Source organism: Mus caroli, chromosome 3 (assembly GCF_900094665.2).
Source record: "Mus caroli chromosome 3, CAROLI_EIJ_v1.1, whole genome shotgun sequence".
Classification (NCBI taxonomy): domain Eukaryota; kingdom Metazoa; phylum Chordata; class Mammalia; order Rodentia; family Muridae; genus Mus; species Mus caroli.
The window spans coordinates 120,133,644-120,149,176 of NC_034572.1; the positions used below are offsets into that span (position 1 = coordinate 120,133,644).

General features: G+C 38.5%; 1 protein-coding gene across 22 annotated transcripts in view; it reads left to right on the plus strand.

The window, feature by feature from the left end:
- The window catches only part of Camk2d (calcium/calmodulin dependent protein kinase II delta), a 265,931-nt gene extending 252,159 nt beyond the window's left edge, over nt 1–13,772 (plus strand). For 13 of the 22 annotated variants that reach the window (XM_021157630.2, XM_029475216.1, XM_029475201.1 and 10 more), the window contains 5 exons: nt 1,999–2,074; nt 5,742–5,836; nt 7,562–7,790; nt 8,932–9,020; nt 10,207–12,358. In XM_021157630.2, the coding sequence (XP_021013289.1) occupies nt 1,999–2,074; nt 5,742–5,836; nt 7,562–7,790; nt 8,932–8,998 (467 nt within the window). In that variant the 3' untranslated portion in view covers nt 8,999–9,020; nt 10,207–12,358. Of the gene's footprint in view, nt 1–1,998; nt 2,075–5,741; nt 5,837–7,561; nt 7,795–8,931; nt 9,021–10,206 lie in introns of those variants that run through there. The other 9 variants (XM_029475215.1, XM_029475210.1, XM_021157640.2 and 6 more) reach the window with 4 other exon arrangements.
- The last annotated feature ends 1,761 nt before the right edge of the window (nt 13,773–15,533 follow it).

A 15,533-nucleotide genomic window follows, 5' to 3' on the forward strand; every position in this document is an offset into this window, starting at 1 on the left:
GAAGTCACATCCCCACACTCTCACTTGGAAGTCACATCCCCACACTCTCACTTGGAAGTCACATCTCCCACACCCTCACTTGGAAGTCACATCTCCCACACTCTCACTTGGAAGTCACATCTCCCACACTCTCACTTGGAAGTCACATCTCCCACACTCTCGCTCCTGAGCAGCTTCTCACAGTTGTCCTTCATGATCCAGAATCAGGTTGTCTATCATGGACCTTTACCAAAGCTTCATGCTGCCAAGAACAGGCGGATGAATCACCTGTTGTCTAACTAAATTGAATGTGTCATTGGCAGCATCCTTGCTACGGAATTATCATCTGCTACCACTCCATCAGTATGTGCCAAGGATGGCTACATTATTCATATGGATCAATCAAATGGGAAAAAAAACCCAGATAATATAAGTGTGTAGAGGAGCTAGGAAAGCCCGTGTTCTATGCTTTCATACAAGTGAGAATTTATGCAACTATTGTGAACTATAAACATGATACTTTTACATTATAAACATTTACATAGTTAGTAGCCATTATATAGACAGATCTCTTAATCCTTTTATGAGGTCCCTGACTATTATATTTGGTATGAGGTAGTGTCATACAGACTTAATGGAGTCAAATTATTTTTCCAGATTTATTTGTTAGTAAGAAATGACTTCATTTAGATAAACAGGATCTTGAAAGTAAATGCAACTTTAAGTTTTCGTTAAATCCAGAAGATCAGATCATTTAAAATACACAAATTGTCAATAAAGAATTAAAGCAAAGGTTAGCATCTTCATGATGAGCAACAGGCACAGAATAATTGCAAGTAACTTTGTAACCCCCGGTCTGAAAACCTAGTCAACTTAGTATTTAAACATAATTTATATTTAAAACTAATAATATTAATACTTAGTCATATTTCATGACTAAAACAATCAACATTCTGAAATTAAGAAAACGTTATCCATAGTCTCAACTGATCAAACTCAAAAAATTATTTAACATCCATTTTATTGAACAAAGGTTTCTTAGGCAACACAAAGAAATAGCATGTTCTTTGTGTGCAAAGAACTTTCTTTTTAAATAGGAGGGCATGGTTGACAAAATGTACAAAGCTTAAACAGCAGTCAAACAAGCCACATGCTTTATTCTAAGGTGTCAGGGATACCGAGGGGACAGCCCAGGAACTGCAGGTATTTAAGAAAAGGGAAGAAAGGTGAAGCAGGTGTAGTTGGAAAGAAAGTTGATTAAGGTGTGATATCTGAACCAGACCAGCCATTAATAATTTTACCAATTTTTAGATAGGAAAAGACACTAATTATGTTTGATGTTTGCTGGGTTTAATAGTTTTGCAAGGGGGTTGCCATCTGTTTATTGCCCACATTTGTAGCACCAATTCATATATCTCTGCCGAAATTTAAAGAGTTTACTAAAGGCCATTTACTTAATAAGGTGGCCTAACATCATCCTGTTAATGTCCCCCTTCTGGAAGGGTCAGGCAGGTTGACTCAAAGAATACGAAGCCAGTAGACACCTGATGTCGACTATCTTTACTCTGCAGCTAGGTGTTTGTTACTTTAGATCTGTTACTTTCAACAGCCTAAATTTTTCAGTAACACATTTGTTAATAAAAAACAAAAAAATTCACAAAGCCAGAGTGATGAGGGTAGCTAGGGTGAATTCAAACTTCCGGGTGCCTGTTGTGTGTGAGCAAAAACAATGGAGGACTACCTTCTGGAGGAACCTGAGAGCCCTGTTGAAATTCAGATTCTGAATGTCCTGGTCTGGGGTGGTACCTGGTTATCTGTGCTTCTAAATGCTCCTAGGAGAGGTAGGTGGTGTTGGTCTCCCATTTTGAGCAATAAGACTGTGCGAAAAGGATCAACCATTTTGCTCCAGAAGAGATGCCTCCTCTGATACCTTCATTAGGCAAAGCAGCTGTAATCTTGACTAGCATCTTATATGTCCTTTGGCCTCTGTTCTCACCTGACTCTTATCTTTACTTTTAGCACGAAAACAGGAGATCATCAAAGTCACTGAGCAACTGATTGAAGCTATCAACAATGGGGACTTTGAGGCTTACACGTGAGTAGTGACAGTTAGGCTTGAGTCGCTTCCACACACTGGGCTACTACATTTCCTATGCCATTGTATTTCTCAGCATGACTGAAGTCCCACACATTAAACCCCTGCTTTACCCTGTTGACAACAGTGTTGTATCATATAAATGACAAGGGGGCGATCAAGAGAAATGACGTGCTTATGATTTCAGAGAGATGACTCAACTTCTGTTCCTAAGGACTGGGAATGGCTTTTGTGAATACTTCTTTGTAATCACCCAAGGTTCTAAGTGAAAGTAAGGCATCAGAGAAATACATTTGAGCAAAGACTTAAAAAGAAAGAAAACAGAGAAGTGGGATTGGAACAGAGAAAGATCAGAGATGGTGATAACGAGTGTTAATTCCCCTCAACCAATGATGCCAACTTGACCCACATCTATTGAGTGTGGTTTTGTATTAAGAGAAGTTTGATTGAAGAAGAAGATTTCATGCCTAACTTAAATAATTATAGATTTCTGGATTACATTTTGTGTAAAGAAATCAGTTTGCTTGAGAAAAAATAATTATAGTTAAATACGACATGAAGGGTCATTGCAAAGCTATTTGTGGATCTAAATCCTTGTGGGTTTTGTTGTTGTTGTTTGTTTGTTTGTTTGTTTGTGGTTTGTTTTGTTTCCTTACTACATGTTCCCACTGAGTGAAAGTGTTTAATGCTGGGAAAAAAAGAAAAAGAAAAAAGAAAAGAAAAAGGAATTGATTCTAATCCCTAATTAGAAAAAATGTTTCTAAGTTTAAAAGCAGGAAAAGTGACCATAAATACAAGATAAGTTAATTTCCTGACTGATAAAATTTATACACCACTAATTTTCAAGGCCCAAAACAAAACTAACAGAAGACTGACTTAGAAAAGTGTTTGCAAAATGTGTCAATGGTTACCTTTTATGCTGAGTGGATAAGATTAAAAAGACAGAAAATGGGCAAAGGATATGAACTAACCATTAGCAGGAAAAAAATAAGTAAAATGAATTAATGATAGTCATGTCCCCTCTTGTGCATAAACAAACCCTGTGATGGACTGAAGCCCTCTGGAACCAAGTACTCAAATAAGTCTTTCCTCCCTAAAATTGTAGAAAAATGACCAATAGAGGGAGGTTCACTACCCAAACATACAACAGTGGGCAATGAAAAATGGAGAAGAGTCATTAAATATGGAGACTGAACCTGGAAGCAAATCCTTATACATTAACTGTGTGTACATACAATTATAGCTATGCCCCTGAACAGGTGTGGGCATTAGCTCTTCACTATCGCCTAATAAAATATACTTGATAAAAGAGACAGCAAAGGTTGGAATTTAGATCCCTATTGTCACAGACAACAGCTCTCTTAAGCTGTGACTGATAACTCTGTGTCATAGAGATTTTTCTTTTTATTTGTTTGGCTGTTGTAACCTTGTTAGACCTCTGTGAGTCTCCAAAGAACAAGAGAAATCTTAAAAAGCCTCTTTGGTGATAGCTGTCTCTAGTGGAAGACAAAGTTGTGTTTTGTTTTTCTTTCATGGACAGAGTATAACTGTGGCTAGGAAATGAGAGGTTATTTCCTGCTCTCACACAGTTTAATGTGGGATATTTAAATAACTCAGTGTCTCAGAGCACATCACCTGACCTCTGCCTAGAGGGCCTGTCATTTGGCCTACAATTTTACTTCCAGACCTAGGGATGATCCAATATTACTTCCACTCTAAAGCTTTTTAGGTTGAAGATTGTATTGGTGAGGCTCTGTCAGCTGGTACTTAAGCTTTGTTCATAGCATCAGCCCCCAACCAATATGTCCAGTATACTGTCAGTCTTTATCCACGTAAAGCCTGTTCAGTGAATGGATGATAGATATATGGGTAGATAAATGAGAGCTGTAGATGATAGGTAGGTAGGTAGAAGATAGCTAGATGACGGAGAGAAGATAGATAGATAGATAGATAGATAGATAGATAGATAGATAGATAGATAGATAGATACATAGATACATAGATACATAGATACATAGATACATAGATACATAGATAAATGTTAAATGATTGGTAGATAGATAGAAGGATAGATAGATAGAAAGATAGATAGATGCTAGATAGAGATAGATAATAGTTAAGAGAGAGAAAAATGAGAAGAATACTTTCCAATACATTGTCTCTTTGCAAGGTGGGTTAAAAAGCTTCATTAATTATAATACATTATAAAACCCCAGAGTCAATGTGAGGGTAATATACAATTTGGATTCACAAACTGACGACTAAGCCATATTTATAGAGGAAATAATAACACCTGGCAGAATAAATTTCTGTTGCCATAGGAACACTATTCTTCCTACTTCACTCCTTAGGAAGAAATTATATATATTTGACTTCAGCTTTAAAATACCTGCCCAGCAGGCAGCCTGAGACAAAGTTCATTATTTCCCCTCTACCACCACCTCCACCACAAAGGATAATTGCTTTGATTTGCAACCTTAAAGTGTTCTTCCCAGGCTGACTGGCTCTGTGTTCCTTGGTTGTGTTTGGTTTGGGTTCTCTGAAGCAGGAGGCCAGGTTTCCAGGCTAGCCTGAAACCCCAGCCGTATATGTAGCACCATTTATCAGAACCGTGTCCCATGAACAAAGTGTTACACTTTGAAGAACCACAGGAAGTTAGGTTTGCATAATTGTTTTCCTGATAGTTAAGAAAATTTCTCTCCTATATTGAAAATGTCCATCCACTATATTCCTCCTTTGGGACAAATTGATAAATAGTCCCAAATCCTTTGATTTAGGCTTAGGCTTCTTGCTGTCCTACCTCCTACTCAGTCCCTTTCACATACCTGCAAAGCTCCTGCTCAGTCTTAAAAGCCCTGCCCCAATTTTCTTTCCTTCCGCCCTATATCATTCCTGTCCACTATAATCTAACTTGAAGCACTTTACATTAGCTTTTGTTTTAGTATCAGTGAGTTATAGTTGCTTTTATAGTTTTATAGTTTATGTTTAAATGTTCTCTATTGAAAACGTAAATTTCTCCAAAGAAAGTCCATTGGTTTTTTGAAAACAGCTTAGCATTATATATACTCCTTTGGTAAATTCTGCTTCTAGAATAGAAAAGAGAACTATTGTGTCCATTTGAATCACCTCTTAAATTTCTTTTGAGCATAAAATAAGCTTTAAACATACACTCAATATAACCATCTGGACATTCCAGAAAGTTCAGTCAGGCATCCTATCCTTGATGTCAGTTACAATACAGGTATTTGAGGAGGGTGGAGAAGCTGGGTCTCTCAAAGATTGTCCCCCCAAAATTCTTATTTCCAAAGCCAAATATGGCTTGAAAGGAGTTGGAGTATGTCCTCAACTTTGAGAAGATTTGAAACATAGGAAACCAAAGTCCAAAGTTAAAAAACTAAAGAATTAACTCTGGAAGTTAAAAAGCAAGCATCTTACAAAGGAGCCGATTGTGCTTGGACTGGTTAACTTAATTATGTGTCTCTGTGAGTTTTCTTCAAAATGACATTGGATTCTGCTCTTTGACCTACCTTGTCAAGGTCCATGGTAGAAATTTCCTATTTGGGGTGCTTTTTAGAGTCTCTTTCCTTTACTGACTGTAAACAACAGTGCTTAGCACTTCTACTGTGGGCACATTTACTCATGATACATTTTTTTTTTCTTACTGCAGAAAAATCTGTGATCCAGGCCTCACTGCCTTTGAACCTGAAGCATTGGGCAACTTAGTGGAAGGGATGGACTTTCACAGATTCTACTTTGAAAATGGTATCCATTCCAAGTTCCTTACCAGCTCTTCCTTGAATATCTCCCACTTTCACCGACTCTTTGGCTCTTTCCTTCAATAGGGATTTCTACTGACAGTGTGTCTGTCCTCTGCGAAAACTGTTCTTGTTTAGAACTGAAACATATGTCCTTCACACCTACCAGTCTTTAAGACCCAGTGAAGGAACAGTATATGCTATATAATGTTACGAGCATGTATTACTTGGAAGTTTTGTAAAATTGTTGATGTAGGAAAAAGAGAAACCACAGCCTTGATAGTCACAGTGGATGAGCTCTGATGAAGGTCCAGCGGTCACTTTCAAAATACGGTAGGAAGGGAGATGAGCAATAAGTGAGTGTTCCCACTCAGACTGCAAGGGTCTTAATGTTTTAGTAGCTCAAAGGGAACATGTATCTTTCAGGAAACATACATATTTCTAAAGAAGTTTCTGCAAATTGGAAAAATTGGTAAATAAAAGTAAAACCAAGCCAAAGGAATCTGTGTTAACCAGGAATTCCCTACAGCCTGAAACTTTCCGTTATATTATCATGGGCTGTGATGAGAATTTAGTCTTTTAGCCATGAGATTCAATTCCTGTTGAATTAAGGAAGAATTTTAAGGATAATTAGGATAATTAGGCTTACTTGTAGTAACTAAAAGCATTGATAAGTCTGCCTTGCATGTGTCTTTAGTGCATGAGTTTATCTTGTATATGTTAGCTGTTTGCAAACAAACAAGCAACAATAATTAGTGGTACGTTTGTGTTAACAAAACTGGGTTGAATATTCTCATATTCTGTGTATTCCAGCATTTTGATGAAGGTACCTATCTCCTCCATCTGTCAACCAACAGTTTTACTTCTAGTAAAATAGTTTATTAATCCATTAATATTTCACCCATTTCAACATTACAGACATTATACACTGATATTTTCCATAAATACCATCTCCATAATGAGATATTCTCTTATGTAAATAACATTCTGAGTAATTAAAATAGCTGTTGTCTGAGAATGAGACGTGTGTTTGAGTAACAGCTAAAGTAACTCAGCCTATTCTAATTTACAAAATGCCATCAATAGGAACTCTGTCAGAATCCATAAACCTTTGATCATGTGTTTAGAATACACCAAAGATTGAAGCCTGTTTTAATAACTGGCTGGTCTAAGCCAGCTACAGTGTGATCAGACAATGGATTGTGAATTTTGACTAGCTGATCACACATAGATTATGACCAAATTGAAAAGTCACAGGATCTAATGCAGAAACAAATCCATACCAGGAAACAGTGATTTCTAAACTTGACACTTGAGATATTTCCCTTATCCCACATCCTAACTACAAAACTACCAGCTTCAGTCATCCTGTCAAGTGTCACAGAAAGAAGTGTGCCTGGGCCAGGGCTTTTCCACCTCTCTTCATAGCATAGCTTCTGTTTCTAGCCCTTACAAGTAAATATAGTGTGTCTCTGTAGCTTCTCTACCTAATCAATCAAAACTGCAGTGTAGCACAAATTGCCTCTCAAGGAACACAAGGAAAATAAAGATTATCTACGTTTGTTTCATTGGTTATACTTTATACAATACCCAGCACTCAGTTAGTACAAATAGAATAATGAGTTAAAGCATGAAGCAACACCATCTCTCATTAACCTAAATGAAGTTAATCTTGATTTTCGCTTACTTTTTGTACGGCCTTCATTTATGTTCTTACCTTGTTCTCTTTCAGCTTTGTCCAAAAGCAATAAACCAATCCACACGATCATCCTCAACCCTCACGTACACCTGGTAGGGGATGATGCAGCCTGCATCGCATACATTCGGCTCACACAGTACATGGACGGAAGTGGAATGCCAAAGACTATGCAGTCAGAAGAGACTCGCGTGTGGCACCGCCGTGATGGGAAGTGGCAGAATGTTCACTTTCATCGTTCGGGGTCCCCCACAGTACCCATCAAGTAAATATTCCTAGGCTGTCATACTTTTTTAATCTGCCCTTGATGGTAGGCAAATGTAGAAAGCAGCATTGTCAAAGTAAATATCAGCTGTTGTAGCATGTTCTCATCTCAGTATCCTTCCTCAGGTGTCATGTTTAATTTCCAGCCAGTAATCAAACAGATACTCTCAACACTCCTGTGCTTGATGCAGAGAAAGACAAAAAGGCATCTCCCACAGGAAACACATATTCTGGTGTAGAGACCAGTTCATCAATAACACCATGCAAAAAACTAAGCTATATACTTAACTTTAGAGATGGGTGCAATGTATAACCAGTGTGTATAGCATCTATACTTTACATGAAAGACTGGATGCTTAACAAGATATTACAAGAGGAATAGAATTTGGAGATACAGAAATGGAAAGAAAACAAGAGGGAGAGAGTCCAAGCCAGAGGAACACCAAGGAGTTATAATGCTGGAACTTTGGACACATTATAAAAGAAGGCAGAACACTATAGGCTGGCTTGCTGAAGGAAAGGGGACTGATGGGAAATCATTTGTATCAGTAAATGGGACGAGCTAAGAGCAAGGAGGGAGTAGCGAAGCTTAGTGAAGCCTAGACCACTGAGCATCTCTGTCCAGGATCCCCTGTTAATACTGGAAGATGTTGGGAGGTGGAGGAGCCTAGTTCTTACTGTCACTCACCAGGCTCCAGCAAAGCCATTGCGATTTCTCAGTTTGATGGTAGTTTATCAACCACAGTGATTTTCAAAGATCTTCTCTGTCATTTCAGTCATCATATAGCACTGTTGGATATTCAAAAAGAAACTTAAAAAGGATAAATACAGACAAAAATAAGTTCCAATAACAACAGCAAAAGGTTAAAACACATTCCAAAAATCGAGCTATGTAATCAAGAAGAAGACACAAAAGGAGTGAAGAAAAAAATAAAGTTTGTCAGTGCTTCTGTGGTTTTTACCCCAAAGAGGTACACCACAAATTGCTATTTATTGTAGAAGAGATGGGTGCAAATGTAGTGGGCCAGGGCCAGGGGCAGGGGCTAGTTTTCTCTGCATATCTCATAAGTGTTAAGGGATAAAGCCTATTTAAGAAAACTTCCTTTTATGCCAGGTGGCTTAAATGGGGCTTCTCTTAATAGGCCACCCTGTATTCCAAATGGGAAAGAGAACTTCTCAGGAGGCACCTCTTTGTGGCAAAACATCTGAAAACCATTCACATTTGGGTCTTGTAAGTAGCATCTTGCCCCACGGTTCTCTGCGATGGGGGCTAGTTCTGGAAAAGCTGCATGGCTGGTGTTCTTCCCCTGTGGGCATTCGCTCAACAGTCTACTCCGGGAAGCACATGCGAGGTCTTTGGAAATCCATTGTGGCTTTGCATGAGTCCTCAATTCTAGCGTTCACTTTACAGCATCACCACTGTTTGAGAGGTACCAAACACCAAGAAGAACTTTTTTTTCCCACTAGCTGGATTTCATCACCTTACCATCCTGGAGTTCTCACATCAGAAGCTTCTTATAGCTGGGTTAATGAGGATAACTCTCAATTATCCAGAGCAATTTCTATTAAGCTTTGAAACCCTTTGGTATCTCCCTGTCTTTTAGAAGTTGCAATTTCTGTTAGCCCTCGGCTGGGGTTAATCGGTACATGAGCTTACTGGGTCTTACTGAGTGTAATGGTGCTAACCCAAGAGGGTGGACCACAACAGCAAGTCCGGCTGAACTTTAGACATGACAAATGCCATTCATAATCATTGGCAGTTGACCACACTAAAATTCATCCCTGCATTGTTGTTCCTAAGGATTGATGTCTTACACTGGGATTAGGGTCCAGGCATGATTAGGGGCCACTGCTTATATTTTCCCCACGCCAAGGTGGAACAGAGATTTCAAAAATGGTGCTTTGAGCTATTGCTTTAAAAAAAAAAAACTGCATAAGAATAATCCTGGTCTCTGTATTTGTGAGACTATATTCCTTGTTGAACTGACTTTTGATTTTGATTTCCCAAGGAATTTAAGCATAATGAACAAAAGCATTGGGTGAACTTGAACTTTAATGCTGCTTCAACCAAATATTGATATGAATTCATTGTATTTGTCTAGTAAACCTGAATGCTTAAAACATGTATTTAAATTTAATAATGCAGTTAAAGCCTGCAGCTCCTTACTTTGTTAATTTTTTTCATCTCTGCTTTGTTTGAACAAATAGATTCTGTTGATTGCCCTTTGTTAAATGTGTATTTTATCTTGGAAGGATCACAGGCAAAGATCTCATACAAAGTATTTCCAATCTGAACTTCAGCTAAGTTATCAAATGATACCCTAGTAACATCTATGGCAAAAAGGTTGGTATTTTATAAAAAAAACAAACAAACTAAACCAATGTGATTGATTTCTTCCTCCCATTCTCCCTTTCAGCTAATTGTCAACAGTGCCACTTCTTCATTCTGTCCTCAAGGCACCAGGCGGGTGATCCTGGGACGTCCTCTCCTCTTCATGCATGTTTCTGAGTGCATGAAGTTGTGAAGGTTCTACGTGTAATGCATATGTGACACGTCATCTTATCAATCATGTGACACGTCATCTTATCATGTATTCCTTCCTGTACATTGTTTACACTCCAGCTACCAGATGGGATGTTCCATGCAAACTTCGGTTACTGTTGGCAAACTCTAGAGGGAGCTCAGACAAGAAAATTCCACAATAACTCCAAGTTCAGCTGATCCGTCAGGTTTCTCTGTGTATGCCAAGATTCAAAAGACTTAATTAAAATTACTGTTCTCTGAATGACAGTGTGTAAGAGGAAAGGAAATCGTTCAAGAATGCTGTCATTATTCTCTTTGAGCTTTTTGTTGGGATTTGGGGTTTTGGGTTTTTTTAGGTTTTTTTTTTTTTTTCACTTTTAAGGCAAATACATATATGTATATGCCTTCAGTTCCTGGTGTGCTCCTGATAGAAATGAATGGATGGCTTTTCTCTGAAAGTGTTGGTGTTAGATAAATGGATGGTTATGTGAGCAAACTCCTGTGTGATTGTAGGAGCAAGAATCATTTGGTGTTCTACCATCAAAGCCATGTTGATTTGGGTCAAACTATGTATACTGGAAAAATTCACATCATTTACTAGTTTGGTTGCTTTCAGACACACACAGTCCTGGTGAATGCTTGGCACTGATTTGGGTTTTTCTTTTTTAAGTCTGTGTTGTGTTTTCAGTGTCTACTATTTGCTCCATTTCTTTGTATTTGTTTTATTTTTCTTTTCTTTCCTTTATATTTCTCTCTCCCCCTTTCTCTCTCTCTTTCTTTTGTGTGTTTATCTTTCTTTCTTTCTATGGCTGGTAGTATGTAAAAAAAAAAAAGTAACATTTGTATATGAAGTTAAAATAAAAATCAAGGTCTTTTAGAGAAAACTAAAACTAACACTTCCAGTCTCTCCAGGGCTGTGGAGTTGTTAGATTTAAATAAATATTTAAATAAAAGAAGAATAAAATTCAGCCTAAGCTACCACTTATGCGTAGGTATCCTTGCTATGTGGAAATTGTTGGGATTGTTGAGACTTACGCTCACAGCAGTAAAAGCCTACTATACTGGTTCGTCCCAACTACAGAAATGGAAGACCAAGTGGAGTACAACCTGGGTCGGAGGACATTTCCTGCCTCACTTTCACTAGCTAGCCACATGAGGAGTAGTCTCCATCTTCTTAGAGGTTGAACTTGATCTTTGTGATTCCTGCAGTTCTAGCTTCTCTCTTGAGTCACAGTAGCATCCTTCTGCTGGGAGTTAAGGGTCCAGCTTAAAACAAAGAGAAAAAGGAAATGCCCTAGTTTTCTTCTCTTCTCTCGTTTCTTCTTTGTCGATTCGGTCCCTGGGAGGCTGTTTCTCTGCACTGAACTGCTTTATGGTGCATGGAGTATCCATCAGCGTTACCTCCACCATAGCTGCTCACACTCCTTAGAATCCTATTTTTAAAGCAGAAGCAAAAAAAGCAAAAACTTAAACACCCCCTTCTCTTTTTCCTCATTTCACCTTTTGGTGTTCATTGCTAATCACTTTAGATATATTGTTGCTAGTGAATGTATGATAGATGGTTGAAGCTTTTCTGATAATTATCACATGATTTAAAACAATATATATTTAAAACGAATATATACAGTAAATGTATTGAGCCATGTAACCTGCCAATGAGATCTGTGAAAAACGTAATGGCCTCACTTTTCCCTTTTGGATTTCTTTTACCTTTCTGTGAAGCAGCTCTGCGTGGCATACATGTATTTAAAAACACAAATAGTGGTAGGATGGTTTGGTATTTTTGTTTGGTTTTTTTTTTTTAACACTTTTAAATTAGCATGTGGTGTTGAAGAATTACCATAGATCCAGTTTGTCTTCTGCACTAAGATGTGAGGAAATCGTGATTTGTTCTCTCCAGCACAGTGAAATTACACCTTCATCATCTTCTATTGTTTGGAAAACACTGCAGTTTACCATGGGACACTGTATATATTTCTTGCCGTAATGGTAAATGACTGATTGATATATTTAAGAGTTAATAAATTTGTGATTTCTGCTGACAATGTGTCCATTTTTATTTCTTAAGAAATACTCTATATGTGGTGCCGACCACTGCCAAGGACATGATGTCCTGCCCTGGTCTCCTTCAATAAACAACTTACAGTCTGTGATCATCGCAAGCTGTTTGTTCTCTCTGCACACAGTGGTGCTGTCTGTCGTTCCACAGAAAACTTAGCTGAAAGGAAAATAGTTAGCGGCTGAGTATCCTAAAAGCTTGTAGATGCACACGCTTCTGTCCATCTCTTACAGGACTGCTAAAATGTCCCTCTACTAACACAGAGCTGTCAGTCATCTCCAGTACATAGCAGTTACCCCAGATGCTATGATCTCACAATTACAGATTGCTAATGCGCTGTTAGTTAAAGCTGTTATTTATGTCCATTCATGTGACTCACTTTCTTACCTAGAACAGTCTTCCTTTGTTGGATTAACCCATTCTTTAACTCATTCACTGAAATCCAGAGTAGTGTTGTGCCTCCTCCAGTGAATTTCCTTGGCAGCTCCTAGGCTTATTTACTCTGTCATGAGTTGCATGGTAGTCTGTATTCACTATTCCTGCTGCTATCCACATTATTCTGACAGTATATATATATATATATATATAATTTTTTTTTTGCATTATCTTTACTGTAGTAGGAAAGTCTGTAGAGTTGAGAACTGTGCATTCACAACCATACCCCTACAACGAAACCAGAGCTAGAAAGGGAGGGGCTGTTAATAAACCATTGTTGAACTGAGACCATACTGTACAAAGCAACCTCTAAGTGAGATCAGGCAGTCCTGGGTTGAATGCTGGGCTCTCTCATCATTATCTTGATGTTCTAAATAAGCTGCTTCTTACCTTGGAACTTCAGTTTCCTTAAAATGAGTGTAAGTATATAAATTAAATTATAATATCTTAAGGATTACAAATAATAGGCATAAAATCCCTAGAATACCTTTTTTGTATATTAAATAAGCGTTATTGGTCATGTTGGTATATGGCTATGATCTATGGGCTACATAGAAGACCCCACCTCAACAAAATGTATAAATGAACCCATGCTACTCACAGAGCCCTCTTGCTATCATTCCCTGTTTCAGATCAGGAGGTGTGCAACCCTTGCTTTACCATGGGGAGCTCTCTTAAGTTAAGCTTACTGTTATTGCAAAGGATGCACTTGCATTCCAGTGTCTCAGCAAGAAGACGAGAGCCACAAAGGGAGGTAGCCATGGCCCTGAAAATACAAAAGGAGATGGAGCTAACTGGTACATTTTGGGAAATTTTTCAAAAATGTCAATTTTAAGTAGCTAAAATTTTGAATTTCTATGTAAAAGAATTCTATATAATGTGAAGATAAATGTAGAAAACACAACTTTCATTAAATATTTGTTTTAGTCATTTCATTAAATAAAATCCTACTGACTTTGAGACTATCATGTCTTTTGTGGTCTCCTTTGTAAGATTTTTTTTTTAAGTAAGGATTTTATTTTAATTTTTGAAGTGCGTCTGTGTGTCTGTGTGTGTCTGAGCGTGTAGGTGGGGGGTGCACTCCTCACTTCTGTATACCTGGGTAGATGGAGTCCAGAGAACATCCTTGGTTATTGTTCCTTAGACACTGACCGCTTGTGTGAGTGCATGTTCATGGAGCACAGGGGGGCGGGAGAAGGGGGGCGTTACACCTCTCATATGATACTCATGTGTACCAGGAGGCTAGTGGATCCCTTTATTTTTCAAGAGAGAGGCTATCGTTGAGAATTGGGACTTGTTGCTTCAGCTAGACTGGCTGGTCAGTGAACCCTAAGAATCTGCCTATCTCCCCAACCCTAACCTTAGTGTCAAATGCCTGTGCTATCACAACAAAATTTGTTCATGGGATGTGCTATGTACTCAAACTCAGGTTTCAATGTTTCACAGCAAGAACCTTACTGGCAGCCATGTCTTCAGCCCAACCTTTAATCTTTTTGCTTAGATTCCACCCTTGAGCCCTACTACCCAGCTCTCCCTCCACTCTTAAACATTCCAATGCCCACCTCACACTTTTCTTTTCCGTGACCATTATGTTGTTAAAGCAAGAATACATTTTTGGCCCTTGTTTTACGTACTGTCTCAGCAGCATCTCACCCAGTGGTTCACAGTCTCCATATGGAGCACATGTTGCTTTATACTTGCCTGGTGCTCTGCCAACCTTTCTGAATGATGCTTGCCTGATGCTCCACCAGCCTGTATAGATGCTGCTTCTCAGCCTTTGGTTAATCCCATCAAAAAATAAAAAACAACAACAACAACAAAAAAAAAACAAAAAACAAAGTTTCTCCTCTTCCTCCTCCTCCTCTTCTTCCTCCTTCTCCACCTCTTCCTCTTCTTCTCCTCCTCCTCTTCCTCCTCCTCCTTCTCCTNNNNCTCCTCTTCCTCCTCCTCCTCCTCCTCCTCCTCCTCTCCTTCCTTGTCCTTCTCTACTTCATTCATCCCTAAAATAGTTGGATCTTATCTTCATCGTTGTAAATTACTTTAATGATACTCAAATATACCCCCCTCCACTAGATCACATTTCCTAACTCCAAACACATGCACCTGCCTGGCTTCCTATATGAATCAACAATATAGGTCCAATAGACATCTCAAGTCAACAGGTCCACTACTTAGACCCTTTAGTCTGTTCCAAAATATTCTCTTATTGCTTATTCTACATCTCAATAATTGGCAGCTTAGTTCTTATTGATCAGGACAGAAACCTTGCTCTCATTTTTAGTTCTTTTTAATTTAAAAACTATCACTTTTCAAATGAAGCCATTTTGTGAGCACTTCCATCTGCTCTCTGCTACCCTTGACTCAGATCATCCTCATCTTGTTTATATTCCTGGAACATCATCCTCACAAATCTCTCAGCTTCCCATACCTATAATTTGTGCTTATGCTTCTCTATTCCCAATGCAGCACACAAAACAGCCTTGTTAAAATAGAAGTCGAGATGTATTATTGCTCCATACAAACACATGGCATGGTCTACACTCTCACTCAAAAGAAATCCCTCAAAGTTCCCTCTACCTGACATGAACCACCATTGTCTGCTGCACCTCACTTTTCTATCAACATTCCAGAAGGATCCTGTTGAGACAGGACCTATTCTGCTATATATGAACTATATCCCTCAGGCGAAGAGTCCTCATGGATCTAGAGATAGGGTGGTAGGAATC